Source organism: Cygnus olor, chromosome 4, assembly GCF_009769625.2.
Source record: "Cygnus olor isolate bCygOlo1 chromosome 4, bCygOlo1.pri.v2, whole genome shotgun sequence".
NCBI classification, from domain to species: domain Eukaryota; kingdom Metazoa; phylum Chordata; class Aves; order Anseriformes; family Anatidae; genus Cygnus; species Cygnus olor.
In genome coordinates this window covers 4,830,059-4,846,726 of record NC_049172.1, presented here as the reverse complement: position 1 = coordinate 4,846,726, position 16,668 = coordinate 4,830,059, and the positions used below count along the sequence as shown (strand labels likewise).

At 49.0% G+C, this 16,668-nt stretch overlaps 1 protein-coding gene across 4 annotated transcripts in view; it reads right to left on the bottom strand.

Annotated features, from left to right (window-relative positions):
* Window positions 1-15,925, bottom strand: part of LEF1 (lymphoid enhancer binding factor 1) — a 64,193-nt gene extending 48,268 nt beyond the window's left edge. For all 4 annotated transcript variants that reach the window (XM_040555404.1, XM_040555403.1, XM_040555406.1 and 1 more), the window contains exons 1-3: window positions 15,563-15,925; window positions 14,642-14,705; window positions 13,012-13,145 (exon numbers count right to left, since the gene is read on the bottom strand). In XM_040555404.1, coding sequence (XP_040411338.1) covers window positions 13,012-13,145; window positions 14,642-14,705; window positions 15,563-15,772 — 408 coding nt within the window. In that variant the 5' untranslated portion in view covers window positions 15,773-15,925. The remainder of the gene's footprint in view (window positions 1-13,011; window positions 13,146-14,641; window positions 14,706-15,562) is intronic.
* Between the last annotated feature and the right edge of the window lie 743 nt (window positions 15,926-16,668).

Genomic DNA, 16,668 nt, shown 5'->3' with positions numbered 1-16,668 from the left:
TGTTCCCTGAAGTTGCCCAGCTTGCTGAAATATGGTTACATATGCAAACATTATCTCCCAATTGTAACCTCATTTTCTGCTCTGCTGGACAGCGTGACCAGCATTTGTCATCCCGCCGCCCCCACCCGCCGCCCTGCTCACACGTCCCTAATTGTCACCGAGATGCGGTGTGTCAGCGGGACGCCGGCGTCCGCTGCTCCCCATCTCCACGCAGTCACTCAGGTAACAAACCCATAATCTCGTCCTGTTTTCATGATGGTTGAATTACACATAATTGTTCCTGCACACTGATTGATTTCTGCCTGAATAGAGACCTCTGCCTTTTTTCAATGCGAGCGAGTGGCAGCCAAGTCTCTCCATCGAGGAGGAGGCAGCAGCCTTTGAAGAGATCAAAGCCAAGGCCGCGAGCAGTTGTGCGCCCTGGGAATATGGAAAGCCTTTATGCTCTCAACCCCATTTCCAACATCATGTTGGATTGCAGCTGCATTACATTCTGCCAGCATTCTTAATGCTTTTAGTATTGACTCTGACATCACCGATAGCTGTTTTAAAGTAACAAAAGCTGAGGGATGACTTATTTTCACAACTCCGTAATTGGAACATGCAAAGTTAGGGGAAGGCAGCATTTGTTTTCAATCTGAAATACAAAAGAAAGCACAGAAAATTATATAAGTTTCCCAAAATTAAAAACACATTTTTCATATGGAAAGAACAGAGGGGGCATTTTTATAGCCTAGACCACACAAAATGAACTGATTATGCACATGCTTTTTCAAGCCTGAAGGCTGGAGTAAAAATATGATTGGGTAAGCGAGTCAAATTGGGAAAAAATATTGTGACTCACGGTGCGTTTAGTGACTTTTAGCACCTGATGCAAGGCAAAATAATACAGATGCCTTGGGTGTTGCCTCCCCTCTGCAGCTCCTTGTAGTAAACTGACAGTGGTTCGCTTATCCTAAACCAGACACAACACGTGGTGAAGGAACATTAAATCCCCATTAGTTATCTGAAAGATAACCAGTGATCTAAAAGTATAAAGCACTGCAAAGCTTCCTCTGAGATTCCCTCTTCCCCAGCCACACGGACAGCTGCAGTGCTGCCCTAAAACTGGCCTTGCCACAGTGCCACTTTTGGGGGTGTCAGATGCTCCCACCCTCCTCCCCTCTCCTCCTCTGGCTTCACGAGTGAACACAAAGGCAAACCTCCACCAAGAAAGGCGGCCCTGGGCTTTGACTAAACACACGCCTACGCTGTCCCAAGAAAATATTTCCAGGGAAGTCTTAAAAGTAAGTGGTGGGTAGGAGAGGGCAGGAGGAGGATGTAAAGCACAGGGAGGGCAGAGCCATGGACATGCCACAGCTCTTGTCCGGGCACTGACCGCTCTGAGCACCGCTGCTGCTTCAACAAACATTTTTATTCATTCAAAACCACTGAATAGAGGCTTTTGAGAACAGTAATTCTGAAATACGCTCGCTGCCACTACAGCGTGCAGAGCGGCGAGGAGCGAAGAATGTGCAAATAAAGCAAAAGCTGTAAAGAATTAAACATTATAAGCTGTAAAGAATTAGACATTATGAGCACCCATGTATTAGCAATAAAAATAATTTCCTCCTAGCTGTAGCATTTTCCTTCTGCCTTTCTAGTGCTTCTTCTCTCCCTGTAGTCATTAAAACCCCACTCAGAGACAACTGCACAGGATCTGCCCTCCCTCCCTGCGGACACAGCGCCAATGTCCTTGTCATTTCGAGGCTGGGAAACTGTCTCAGTTTTACTTTGGCTATTCCTTAACGTGCACGCAGCCGTGCTGAGGCTCAAACTGGTGCCAAATGTAGCAAGCAATTTCTCTACTAAGGTGCAAAAGCTTATTTTTTAACAGCATTAAGTCTTTTCAACATTAAGCCAAGGTGTCAATTTTTTTTTTCTTTTGTCTCCAACTCTCCCCTGAAAATTTACTGCTTCCTCTGCACTCCTGTTTTCTTAAATCGGGATTTGTTCTTTGCGGCTCCAGCATCAGCTCTGAGGCCTGGAGGGATCCTCATCAAGCGGTGCTGAGGAAGGAGTGGGAAGCACCGAGTGCCGGAGCAGCCAGCTGCTGGGCTGGTGGGACAGTCATCTCCACGTCCCATGGGGAGCCCCAGGTCTCGGCAAGTGAACGCCAGCCTCCAGCAACCCAGCGGGCAATACGCTCGGCTTCGCAAAGGTCTCCGAAACAACGTCAGGGAGTCACGTCTATATGATGCCGCAACCCTACCTTTCAGCATCAAGCCATTATTGTGATGAGAAAGCATTTTTCTCTGTAATTACTGCTTATTTTCCCTTCCAGGGACATTTTTTCTTCATTTACAGAGGATCCACTTGATCCTTGTGCCTGAAAGCTTGCTCCTTTCTTGCAGCTGAAACTGAAGAGACCCTCCCCAGCCCAGGAGAGGCTTCCAGCCAGCCTTCTGTACGGCACGGCTGGCCTCCTGACCCCAGGAGCTGAAGCTGAAGGAGCCCAGGATGGATGGCAGTTTTTGGGGGGAGCAAGCACGCTGTGCTCATTCCCTGGCCCCATTTATGCAGGATTTTGGAGAGGGGGACTGGGACAGAAGTGCATGTAACCATGCTGGGGGCAAGCAGTCTGCCCCTCTGCCACTGAAGTAGTGATGGCAAACAGATAAAAGAAGGGGAAGATGCTGGTGCTGCTGAGGTGGTGGGCAGGGAGAATTGGAAAAAAGCAAAGTGTGCTTTTTGCCAAAAAGTTTCTAAGGTAATTTTTTAAGTCTCTCCTTTCTTTTTTTTTCTGAAAAACTTTATCAGGATTCTCTGGTCCTTAGCGGAAGGCTGGGTATGAAACAGCCACGCCAGCGCTGCCAGGAACTTTCTTATCTGTATTGCTTGTAATCAGATGGAGATGTTGGGAAATCCTCTTAGCACCCCCTCCACACACATGCCAGTTTTTACATTCTCAGAATTCTGTTTTGTTGTCATAGGGGAAAAAAATAAATAAATAAATAAAAATCACAAAACCACAAAACCATATCTTTATAAAGGAGTTGTCTTCTGGGTGGGTTCCTGAAGGATGCTCAGGAAACATGAATTTTGTTCCCACCTCTGCCATCACCTTCCAAACAAACGTTGCTTGTTGGGCTCCCTGTTTGCAGACCTCTTGGCTCATAGCCCTGCTTTTGGGTGGGGGGAGGCGAGACAGTGCCCCCCGGGCAGGGTGCCAGACACCTTCCCGCTATCTGCCCACAGCCACTGCCCCACAGCCATTTCCATGGGTCACGTCCTCACGGTCAACTTGGTGCTCAGTAATTATACACAGAATTTACCTATTTCATGCTTAATTGCACAGGCAAAAACTTTTGCTCCACCCCCAGAACAGCCACAGCCTAACAACTTGCATTGCTACACGCAGCTGCTGCAGCCCTGGCTTTGCCCCCTAGGCTCAAATCCCAGCCAGCACCTCAGCCAGCCGAGCCCTACGGTGAGAAGTCACCCGGCACTGAAATTGAGACCCAGTGCAGGTGACACAGGACAGATCAAAGTCAGCCCACAGCAAGCGTATGCGTTAAGGGCTTTGTGGCTGGGAAGTGCTGCCTCCAGAGCAGGACTGAACCTGGAAAAATGCTTTGTCCGGAAGATATCAGCCAGAAACGTTCATTTAGCAGAGCAGGGCATTTTTTTGGACAGCGACCAAAAAAACTCTTTAACAAACAGGACATATTTACCTGCAGCGGCGCAGCTGGAGCTGGAAGACAAGTTCCACAAAACCCCTCTGAAATCTCTCTCCCTTAAAAAGTCTGCCTGTTTCCCAAACACAAGAGTCATCAAACCAGCTTCGACTAAGCCAGATTTGCTGACGCAATGATATTTCTGATTCCGCCCCATTAGTGTGTAGTATTCTCATTTATATAAACCCCTGAAAAAAATTTAAAAAGGAAAAATTTAAAGTTTCAAAGAAAGAGAGAAAGCTTTCTGTACAGGCTGTTTTGGGAAGGCCCTTTCATTCAAAAAATCTTTGAACAAAACAGCATTTTGACCCCCTTTCCTAGACTGTCTTACTATTTCCTTATTACAAAGTATGAAGTCATCTGTTACAGGTCACTCTGATAAGAAGCCTAGTAGCTGCCAGTTTAAAAAAAGTGTTAGTAACAGTGCTGTCAAACTGTTGGGGGAGCTGCCTAATAAACTGGCATTTTTTAATTTTTTTTTTCAGTTCTCCTATTCTGAGTTTTCTTTCTGGAGATTTACATCTCAAACAGGATCTCTGAGCTATTAGCTGAGAAATATTCCTAAAATAACAGAGAGAAGAAAAAAGCCACAACAAAAAGTCACAACAAAATCAGAAAATTCCACGCACTCAAAAGCTATTTTTTTTCACATTTCTTTCTTTTTTCCCCCTATAGATCCATCACAACTTGCTCTTCTCCCTGTACCATGGGTATTTAAGACATGGAGTAATTTGTTTGAGAGAGTGGACTTAGAAGCATTTTTTTTTTTTAAACCAACATTCTCAGTTCAAATTTACTTTGCAGGAGAGAGCCTGGCAGTCAGGAGCACACACAAATGTAACTCAGTGCTACAGTGTCACAGGGCAGCAAAACAAAAAGTAGCACTTTATAGACTAAGTTATTTCAATTGCTAATATTTTTCAAAATGTATTTTAGTGTGTGCAATGTATGGTTTATTTCATTTTTGCACTGTTTGCAAAGTAATACAGGGCTGAACATGGTTAAGTGAACCACCTTTTCAAAACCTAAATGAATTTGAAAGTTTGCAAGACATTATTCCATGAATCCCAGTACAACGAAAGCTCTGCAAGCACCAGCTTGGTGCAGCCACTCTTCCTTTCCTTGTCTATCCCAAGCATCCCAAATGTGCCCTGGGCATGCTACAGTCCTGCTTCACCTCATGTTTTGTGTTTCAGGACACAGAAATGCCACAGACAGCCTGGGGAGAGGGCAGGGAGGTGGGAGGGAGGCAGGCCGCAGTGAGGCCTGCCACCATATTGCCATGCTGTCACCGCCCAGTGCCCATCTGTGGCAGGGAACTCGCCCAGCGTGGGGCACTGGGGTGGGAATGACGTGCGACAAAATACACAAACACCACTTGTAATTGCAGCTTGGCAAATCTGAGCTAAACTTTACAGGCCCTATTCACGTGGCTAGAGTGTGGCATTGTAACACCTAAACACGCTTGCATGGCTGAACACAGATTATCTGCGTTTTAGCACATTGTCAGGGGAAAGAAATTCTCCCCAAGTATGGTCTGCATTTGAAAAATGTTGATGCTTCTAATTTTGTGCCCTATATTGTATTTTTATGGTAGATGAGTGTAGGATTTGGAGGGAATGAAGAAAGATCAACGCATGAAGATAGGCCGAAACTGTGGAGAGAAAACAAACAATCACAAAGAAAAATCCCTGAGGCGGTTTTGAAACTTGGGACTGGCATTGTTAAACATTCTTGTCGGAGACATGGACAGTGGGATCAAGTGCACCCTCAACAAGTTTGCCGATGACACCAAGCTCTGTGATGTGGTCGACACACTGGAGGGAAGGGATGCCAGCCAGAGGGACCTGGGCAGGCTTGAGAGGTGGGCCTGTGCGAACCTCATGAGGTTCAACAAGTCCAAGGGCAAGGCCCTGCATCTAGGCTGGAGCAATCCCAAGCACAAGTACAGGCTGGGTAGAGAATGGATTGAGAGCAGCCATGAGAAGGACCTGGAGGTGTTGGTTGATGAGAAGCTTGACACAAGCTGGCAATGTGTGCTTGCAGCCCAGAGAGCTAACCGTGTCCTGGGCTGCATCAAAAGCAGCATGGCCAGCAGGCCGAGGGAGGGGATTCTCTTCCTCTACTCTGCTCTCGTGAGACCCCACCTGGAGTATTGTGTTCAGATCTGGGGCCCCCAGCACAAGAAGGACGTGGACCTTTTGGAACAAGTCCAGAGGAGGGCTACGAGGATGATCAGAGGGCTGGAGTACCTCTCCTATGAATAAAGGCTGAGGGAGTTGGGGTTGCTCATCCTGGAGAAGAGAAGGCTCCAGGGCCTACAGTACCTAAAAGTACTGGTGGTACTAAATGTAAATGGTGGCTTTTCAGTACCTAAAAGGGGCCTACAGGAAAGCTGGGGAGGGACTCTGTCAAGTAGTATAGTGATAGGACAAGGGGTAATGGTTTTAAATGAAAATTAGATTTAGATGAGATATTAGGAAGAAATTCTTGGCTATGAGGGTGGTAAGGCACTGGAACAGGTTGCCCAGAGATGTTGTGGGTGCCCCATCCCTGGAGGTGTTCAAGGCCAGGTTGGATGGGGCTTTGGGCAACCAGCTCTAGTAGAAAGTGTCTCTGCCCATGGCAGGGGAGTTGAAATTAGATAATCTTTAAGGTCCCTTCCAACCCAAGCCATTCTATGATTTCGTGATTCTATGAAATATAGAAAGAGGCAGAAAATAGTAGAAACAGAGCTTCATAGTATAGCTAGGTGACTGAAAAAGGGTTACTTCTGAGCAGGCAGTGTCACTGGGAGCACAAACTCTAGACTCAAAACACACAGACTACAGGGACAGCTTTTTAGAATTCATTGCTCTTCACCTCTGAGCCAACAAAATTGCCCCAAAAAAGCCCCATGCCCCTTTCCCTGTTTGTGTCTCCTTCTGGATGTACCTGACCAGTCAGACCATTTCCAGACTCATTTCTCCAGAGAACCGCTGTGCCCTCCCATTCAGAGTTCTGCTCAGGTCAGCTAAGAGGGAAGTTGAGCTGCCATCAGTATCAATGGGATTTCGGCACAAGGACTTTGAATTCTGCTACACCTCATGCACCTGCTGTCCTTGCAGGGTTTGTCATGGTTCCCAAGGGTCACAATTGCAAGCTTCAAGTACATACAGTGCCCAGCACCAGGCTGGATGTGCAGCTGTCTGCTTCAATTCACTTTAAAGCTTTCCTCCAGAAAGCAAGCAGAAAAACAAATTGTCTAACAAATAGACTTCTTTTGTTCTTCACCAAGGCAGCATGACTGGAGTTCCCTTGCAAACAGGAGCACACACACACACCCGTGCTCACTCCAAGTGCCAGTGCTTTCAGAAGGTGCTGCATGACAAAAGCATGCATGAAATCAGGCTCCTAAGGGCCATTGGTACATTACATTACTGGGACATTACAGTACATTGGTGCTGCCTGCCAGCTTGCGTGGCATGGTGGAAAGGAAGGTGCCAGACTGCAGAGAGTGCTTGGGCGGGCAGGTGCATTTGGGATTTTGCCCAGCAGCACCTGGCCAAAGTGATGCTCTGTCCTAAGTGTTACCAGTGGTGTCAATAGTGCGCCTACTTCTGTTAAACTGCCCATATTACGAATATTCGATCAAAGCCTCGTAACTTTACACTTGTAATGTTTGCTGACTAAGGTCCTCCTATTGATTTTATGCCCCAATCTCACCAACGCTCACAGCCACTCAAAGAAAACAGACGAAGGTTGAGTCGACCTTTCAGCTCCACAAAAATGCTCTTTTGCATGAGGGATTTGGTAACTTTGAAGATCACAGACAAAGATACTCGAGGTCCTTCCTCATCACCTCAAGTGCCAGCTGGCAACACCACCAGCAGAAGCCAGGGGACAGATTCCTCCTGGCGTGGTTCAGACTGTGTCTCTTCCCCCTTACGAGGACAATCCCTGGCTGATCAGCACAGTTGGCGCGTAAATTAACTCCCTACCATACTTTTCATTCAGCCCCAAAGATTCAATGAATACATTTTTATTTAAGTGCTCAATCACTTTCTTGCTGACAGGACAGATTCCTTTGAAGTGGGAAACCCAAACTAAATAAACACATCCACAAGATCCAAGTCTTAAAATAGAAGCCGTTGGCTTGCTAGATTAAGTTATTCTGAATGCAATTTTCTTAAGTGAATCCAATGCTTAGGAAGGGCCGGAGTGACAGAGATGCTAATCCCCGGCTGCCAGGACAGGGACAGCATGCAAAGCAGCTGTGCTGCCTTCCCCAGGGGCCTATGAAATGGGACTAAACCCAAAGGGGAGGTGGGAAGGGTTTTCACACCCCACGTGCCACCCCCAGCTAGGCGATAGCTGCCCCCCAGCCAAGATGGGGCCGTCTGGAAGATCCCAGAGCATCGTGCTGTGCATGGGGCAGCAGCTGGGGATTTGACGCACCTCGGGCTGCAAATTGTTCAGTATTCCTTCCGCAGCGTATTCTTCCTCATGTCTCTTTCTGAGAGACACAGACACTATTTTATGGCTCAAAAATAAAATAAATAAAAGAAGGCACATGCCTCTAATAGGACTTCAGAAATATTACAGCAGCAGTAAAATGCTTTTGTGTGGGTTATTTCCTTCCCGTATCGGGAGAGCTTTCCCTAACCATAAACAGAAGTTAAGCACTCTGGAGGAGCCAGGCCAGCAGTACCCAGCTCTTCAGTGCCTGCAGCCACGCAGCACTGCAAGGATCTGGAGAAAGTCTTTTCCTCTTTTAATTCCTGAACCTGTAGAGCTTCAGGCCTTCTTGAGCCCTATCCTCTCTGGCACTTGAAGCCCATAACAACCTGTTCTTATTAACACCTTTTTCTGGACAGGAATTAAGTTGCAGAAGAGGTGGCACAGCACCAAAACAAGAAGAATGACATTTTGCTTTTACACCACCTGAAAATGAAAGCAGCAGCCCCACCTTTTACGGGTTACCTTGAATGAGCTCCTAGATATACAGAGAAATGAGATTTAGGGCACGTACATACACATGTTGATACACCAAAGCTCCAGCTTTGATTATTTGCAGTGGGTGGGGTTTTTGGTCACGCCTCAGCTGAAGTCACACACACGTGAAACCCACCTCTGGACCAAGCCACAAGGGGAATATTTTCTTTCCCCTTTACCCCTTCACAATTAGCTAGATTTACTAACTGTACCACCCTGAAAGGGAGAAGGCAGCAAAAGCAGAAAGGTTGTTTTCTTCACCAGTATGTGCTGAAAGACCACGAACATACATGCACACAGACGAATGGACATAAGCATGTGTATGCACAGTATCTGCACGAGGACTCTGCCTGGGTCATCGACAAGACCAAGCTCTGAACAAAAGCCCACCCAGAGGCACCACAGAAACTTCTGCCCCCCTTTTCCAAAAGGAGAACTTGCAACCCCTGCAATGCCTGCCATTGCAGCGAGGTACCAAAGGGAACGGGAAGACAGCGTTACTAAAAACCGTGTTCGTATCCTTCTGCAGCTCTGCCAGACACTGTTTTCCAGGCTGGATATGCTAGCACTAACACCCCAGTACATTCTTCTCAAGGTCCCCAAAATCTTCCACAAGCCAATGTTTCCCGAGGGACAGCACGATGCAGCTAGGGAATCTCTCACTGAGACCCCGTAGCAACGCACTCTTGCTGTTTCTACCTTCTTGCTTCCTCCTGTCCATGCTACCTGCACATTTCTCCTGGGATGCTAGCTCTTCAGGACAGGGGCCACCTCCGTGCTCATCACCTTGCAGATGCACACCAGGAATACCCAAAATTTGGGCAGGGAGGGGGGCCCTGTATATAAGTGTTGCTCTTTGCATTCAAACTCTTCTAGCAGAATTCCTCTTCACTGTCAAACGGATGTGCTATGTTTTGCAAGTCACTGTAAGGTGTTTATAGATTGTATCCTCCAACCTATTTAACACCTCCAGCTGCTAACATAGACACAGTTTAGCCACAAACTAATAAACCCGGAGCCCAATAACAGATGAGAAGGGACAAAAGGGAGGCTGCAGAAATCCTGCAGCTTCCAGAACAAAGTTTAATTCACTAGGAAAGGGGGGGGGGGGGGGACCGGAACAACGACAAAACAATTTTCTGTGTGATTTTAAGAAACAGCAATGGCTCTTTTGCAGCCTCCTCCTTTGTCTCCACATTCCCATCACACAAATGAGAAAGGTTTGCTGCCCCAAAACTAACGAAAAAGTAAGAGAAACCCACACATGCTAGAAAACAAACAGCTGTCTCCGTCTCCCATCTTCAGCACGCCCGTGATGTTGAGAAACCACCGAAAGATATCTCAAGCAGACAGGATGCACATTCACCAGGTGTTACTGCGGTTTTAGCGTCATCACGTGCCCCCTCTCCTGCAGCTACCTAAACGGACTGCTTTGCCTTTCCACTTACCCAGCTATAAGTGATTTTAGCTGATAAGAGTATGTACTGCTACAGCCGGCTTGTGCGTGAACTTGCAGCTAACTCTCCTGCAAATCCCACTTGAAAAGGGCAAAGCAGTTGCAAGTAAGATGGAAATAAAAATACATACAAATACAGAAACGAGGTGGAGAAGGGAAAGTGAGACCACTCTGACCACAGTGGATTTATCAAAATTTGAAATCCTCCTCATACACCCTCTTCCCTCCAAAAGCTACCCTGAAATTAGACCTCAGTTTTCTTCTTTTAAGGTTTATTAGACATAGTATGTCTGACTATTGTACTAAGTACAATTAAAATTGTACTGTTAATTTTACAGAGCAAGAGTGTAAAGCCTTTCCCTGTTCTTTATGAAAAAGGACATTTTTTTTCTCTGCATACATTGTTCAAAGTAACTTTTTCCCATTCCAGCAAAGCTGACCCACCACCTCGATTACAGGTCTGGCTCAAGCTGGGCAGCATGAAGCCTAATGAGCAAACAACAACTTACTCCTCCTGGCTCACGCTCCCAACAAACCAGCACAGATTTACCCACACAGTCACCATTTACCGGGGGATGCATTTTTTTTCACACCCCTGCGCCAACCCTCGGAAGGACACGAGGTGTCCCAGAGGGGTGGGAAAAATATAAATAAAATTCAGGGCCCCGGGGCTGCTTTTTCATCCTGCCCCACACCTCCAGGCCACAGATGCAGCGAGCAAGCGGCGGCTTTGTCATGCAAATGGCAGGGCGCAGGTACACAGGGCAGGGGGGACCCCTGCCCCAGCCCCAGCAAAGGATGCCCCGCTGAGGTGGGACTGGGGGTGCTGGGGTGAAAGGCAGAGCGTGGAGACCCCAGTTTGGACGTAATGCCCGTCAAGAGCCAGCTGTCAGCTCCGGGACCGGCAGAGATTAGAGTTCAATTAAACAAAAAATATTATTTAATAACTCAAGCGTGTAGGCTTGCGGTTAAACTGAAGGCGCTCCAGACTTATGTCAACATTGCAGCGTTCCCCGAGCGCTGTTTTACAGAACTAGTGGTGCTGCTCCAACATGTACGAGCAGTGCTGAGCAGAATTAGCCCCTTAGATGCCAGGCAGGAGTCTTTACAACCAGGGAGCGGATGCGTGCCCCCCTTCCCTCCAATGTAGCCCTTTATGTGGGCTCCCCCAGTACCTGAGCTACCTGAGCAGGCTACATCTGCAAGAAGCTGATGCTCTTCTGAAAATCAATGCCAGAGCAGTAAGAAGCAGCAGCCCTCCTACATGCATACATGCAGAAAATCCTAAGTGAATAATTAAACCAGATTTTGTGACTCCAAGCCTCGCACCAGCACCGGGTTCTTTCTTGGGAGCATAGCAGGGGAAAGAGGCCTTCAGTTTCCCCATCTCTGCAGGGACAGGTTTGGGGCTCGGTGCCCACTCACGACGCTGCATCCTTTCCCCCTCAATGCATCGGAGCTAAAGTTTTCCACGGAGCAGTGCTTACAACAGTGAATATCAACAATCATGGTCACTGCACAGGGGGACTGCCAGTGCTACAGCTTGTGTGTGCCCCGTCCTAAACAAATGCAGGCCCCTGAGCAGCAACTCCTGCGCAAGCACCGTCTCTTTTAAATGCAGAGCTATGGAAAGCAAGACGTGGTGCATGTTTCTGCATCTTTCAGACGTGAGCAGCGACATGTCATGACAGCAGAATTGGGAATTTTGGTCTGCCAGACTGCTCGGTCCTTCCCAAGTCAAACACCCAGTATTTTACCACCCTTTGCTACCATTAAATCGCCGACACTAATTGGGCCCTGTCCTTTTGCTTTTGAAGTCAAAAGCCACAGCCCTGAAGAAAAAATCAAGAACGTAGGGGACCAAAATAATGCCAGTCGTTTGACAAAGGCTGCCGAATAAAAATCTAAGAGCCGGTAAGAGGGAAAACCGCTTTATCATGAGGAAATAGCAGCATCCAGCTTCTCGTACTGCAGCACATATGACTGCAGCAACATTCCTTCAGTAGGATGCCTACGAGCAAATTTGTTTCTCACTCTGCTCTCATTCTACTAATATAGTTTCCACAGCTCATTTTAATATTGTCTCCCCATCACCTCTCTCTCTGCATACCCAGTGGCCAGAGGAATTTACTGCGCCAAATTAGAAATACATTAAAATCCATCCGTCCAGGTACATCTTCAGCAACGAAATCAGAGGGACTGACCTGGAGGAATCGGTGCCCACGTAACGGGAAGCCGTACCTCCGGCTCTGCACTAGGGCTGACATGAATTCCTACAGCACCGTTTCACTTCACAGTGTGTGGAGGAAGTTACACCGCGTGTTTCAGAGCACGACTCCCAGAGATGCATAAAGCCTTTGCATGGAGCAACCGATGGCAGGAATAAATGTCAATCAGCAAAGAGCAATGCCATATCTGACGGCAAAAGAAAAAAGAACCGAGCCTTTTCATCTCACTGACAAGCAACTCGAGCAGTTCTGCTTCCAGCCCTCAATACTCCTCACCAAACAAAGAGTTAAAGCCAGAAAATTCACATCTGTCCTAGTGACTACAAAGACAGCATTTACATCATTCCGCCATACATTATCCTACAGTCGTAAACCAGGGCTCCCCCCCGGCCCCCGGCCCTGTTCAAAGGACGTCAGATGCTGGCTGCGCTTAATCGCCGATTTCAGCTTTTTCCAGCAGGCTCACGACCGACACCTCCATGAGCTCTGAAACCCCGCTGGCTGCAGGCTCCGTGCACCAGAAGTGCAGCCTTCACCTTAGCTGAAGCTACCCGAAACCACAGCGTGCTCACGCGCTGCAGGACGAGCAGGAGGAAACCCTGCTCACCAAAACCCGTCTTTGGAAGAGATAACTCACTGTTCTGGGGATGGGTGGCGACAGAGATCCATTAGGCATGTACGGGTCGTTATTCATATTTGGCATCATGATATACCCAGAATAACCAGAGTAGGATGGTCCCTTGCTGTATAAGCCACTGTCTGGATGTTTTCCTATGGAAGAGGAAACAATGATTACATTATTCCCCACACATGCATTTCTTGTAAGTTAGAGCGCTTAAACAGGTACAGTGCATTCACAGAAATGTTCTGCATGCAAACATTTCCTTGCTTATGGCAATTACTTGGAGCAGAAAGTAGTCTGCAGCAATTCACAATAACATTTTTTTTGAAGAAGAGTTAATTCTTAAAGGACTACGTGCATTCAGCGAGGAGTTTACACTTAGTATATGACAAACCCTCAGAGTAACCCATTTATTTTGCCAAGCCCCCATTCAAATAGGCAGAAACATCAGCAGGGACATGACATTTCTCAAGTAGCAGTTTTCCCCCATTTTACACATCCCTCTAGGATTTGTGGATTCAGAAGTATTGTCAGTATCGGTTTTCAACATCATTGTTAGGAAAGGGAGGAACGGGGCAGTGATAACTAGATATAATTGTTTCCTTCTCTTGCTGAGACACTGTGTGCAGCGAACAATTCATGCTGGCCGTGCTAACCGGGAACAATTCGAGGGCAGGGGCTGGCTTCTAAGGAGACCCTAGTGAATTATTTTTTGGGGGAGAGTGGGGGAGAAGCTGTGTAACAGGCATGACACTATAGTTGAGGGGAAAGCCAAGTGAGAAAGGTGATTTTGTATGTAAATAAAGAACTTGGCCGTGGACCCTGCAAAGGGATGGGCACTGGAGGGGGCAAACAGGTCTCCCACCTGACAGTCGTTGGCATTGGCACCACTTGCAGCTGAGCTTTTAGGAGGACGCAAGGCGGAAGGGAAAACTGTGCAGAACTGATCTCCTCCCCCTAACTGCCAAAATGCCAGCAGCATGGGCATTATTGCTTGTAGGCTGTTTAACGACCAGTTTTGTGACAGATCACCGCAGAGTCCTGGGAAACACCAGGACTGAACGGTGCCTGTCTCTACATGGCATTTATGATCTGGCTTAGCTCACGATCATAAGCATTTCATTTTAAACACAGCCTTCCGTCATTCACAGCACTCATTCTTTGTACACATGTCCAGCTTCCTAAGCGATATTTGACAAACTTTGTTATTTCCTCTGTCCTCCTCAACCCAAATTAACCGGCTGGTACATTAGAAAAGGCAAGAGGTCTGTTCATGTTTAGATTTGAAGAGAGGCTTTAAGGTACAGACTTTAGCTAAGGGGAAAAAAGCACACAGTTTCTGAATACAACTCAGCTGCACCGTCTGAGTGGGGAGATAGATGTGTTTAAGCTGATATCCTAAAAATAGTTATTTCTTCAGCGAGGATCCATTTGGCCTACTTATCAGTTTCTAGACAACTGCAATACCATTTGGTCACTCGAGATAAATGTGCTGTACATCCATCTCCTTTCCAAACATGCTTTGAAAGTGCCCTGGCGTCCCCCTTCCCCAAAAGGTACTAAATTTACACCTCCCCAGAGAAACCAAATTCCAGTCTGCGGGGGCTCGGGACAATATTGCAAGACGGGACCGTGCGGTTCTCACCTTCCTCGGGGTGCTCTCTGCCTTTGTCATGGTAGGAATCCTGCGCCTGAGTTTGCCTGGAAACCTGACCACGGGGAATCCACCGCGGAGAGGAAGAAGGAAAAGAAGAAAAGTCATTGTGTGGATGCTCACGTACTGGCCACGGGGCTTACATCTTCTTGGGGACAGAAGAAAGTTACGGCAAGAGATAAGCATCTTTGCTTTTCCTCCTAAGCCCTTTGGAAGGCAACTGCACCAGGATCGTTTGTATAAGTGATTGTTTTACGACAACTGTGTGGCTTTGCGAAGCCACAGAGCCAAAGCGCCCTGCGTTTAACGAAAGGGGCTTATTTCTGGAAAACACACCGAGCTTCGGCGGGCGAAACCCCCTCGCTACACAGAGTTACCAAAAATAATAGTGAGAATCGGGTTGCCAGGTCTTTAGGAAAAAAAAAAAAGAAGGAAGAAAAGAAATTAAAAAAGAAATTAAAAAAGAAGAAAAAAGAAATTAATAGAAGAAATTAACAGAAGAAATGAAGAAGAAATGAAAAAGAAGGAATACAAAAGAAGGAAAAAGAAGGAAAAAGAAGGAATGAAAGAAGAAGGAATGAAGAAAGAAGGAATGAAAAAAAAAAGAAATGGAAAAATAAAAAAACAACAACCACAAACGGGTCCCCGGCTCGCCCCACGTTGTTTTAGCGTCGGGAATTTCTTCCCAAGCAGTTTTTGGGCAAATCCCTCGGAGAGTTTGCGGCTGCCCCCGCCGGTGCTGCCGGGCTCGTTTCGGGGTGCCCCAGATGCCGTCGGGGGTTTGGGGGGACCTCCTCGCCCCGGGCGGGAACGGGAGCGGCGGTGAGGGGCCGGGGCTGTTTTTTTTGGGGGGGGGAAAGAGGGGAAAAAAGGGGGCAGCTCCGTCCCTCCCTGCCTCCCTCTTCCCCGCACCTCGTGCCCGTTGGCGCCGGGGGCGATCTCGGACTCGTTGACCAGCGAGGACTTGATGTCGGCCAGGTCGCCCTCCTCCTCGGGATGGCTGATCTCGGCGAAGATCTTCTCCTTCTGGGGGTCCCCCTCGTCCTTGAAGGGGATCATCTCGTCGGTGGCGCACAGCTCCGGGTCCCCCCCGCCGCCCCCGGCCCCCGGCAGCTGCGGCATCCTCCCGGCAGCGCGGCGTCTGCTGCGGCCGCCGGCCCGCCGCGGGAAGGGGAGCGGGAGGAGCAGCGGGGGGAGGAGGCGAAGGAGGAGGAGGAGGAGGAGGAGGAGGAGGAGGAGGAGGAGGAGGAAAGAAGGAAAAAAAAAAAAAAGCCCCGTCAAGCCCTCGGGGTGGTGGCTCTCGCCAGCCGGAGCCCCCCCGCCCGCCCCCTCGGGGCCGAGCGAGCCCCGCTCCCTCCCGGTCCTGACCCCGGGGGGGGGGGGCTCGCCCCGGTTTTGCTGGCTTTAATAAGGCCAAAAACCCCGAGGGACCCCTTTGGGGTCCCCCCCACAACCCCCCGCCCCCGAGTCCCCGGCTCCCTCTGAGGGGTCGCGGAGGGGAGCGGAGCCGGCCCGAGCCGTGCCCCCGCCCGAAGTTTGCAGCCACCCGGGCGGGCCCGGGTTAAAATGGCTGGGGGGGGGGGGGGGGGGACGGGACAAAAAGGGGGGGTGACAAAAGGCGAGGCGGGGGCACAACGCTGCACCCCCCCAGGTCTTTGTCCGCCGCCTCGCCAGCGGCTCCCGGCTCGGCACGGCTCGGCTCGGCCCGGGAGGGGGGGAGAAACAGCCCCGGGGGGGGGAGAAAGGGAGGGGAAAAAGGGGGGGAAAGGGAAAAAAAGCGGCCGCCCCCCCCCCCGCCGCCCTCCCTCGCTGCCTCCGCCGTCGGGGCGGGGATGAAAGGAGCCGCCGGGGGGAGCCGCACCGGGACAGGGGGGGCGAGGGGGGGCCGGCGTTTTGGGGAGCCGTGGGTGGGTGTCCCCGTGCTTCCCCCCCTCTCTCCGCCCCGTCCCGTCCCTTCGGAAGTTGCGCTGCCCCGTTAGCTCCCCGGTGGCGCAGGGTACGGACGCGTTAAAAAAAAA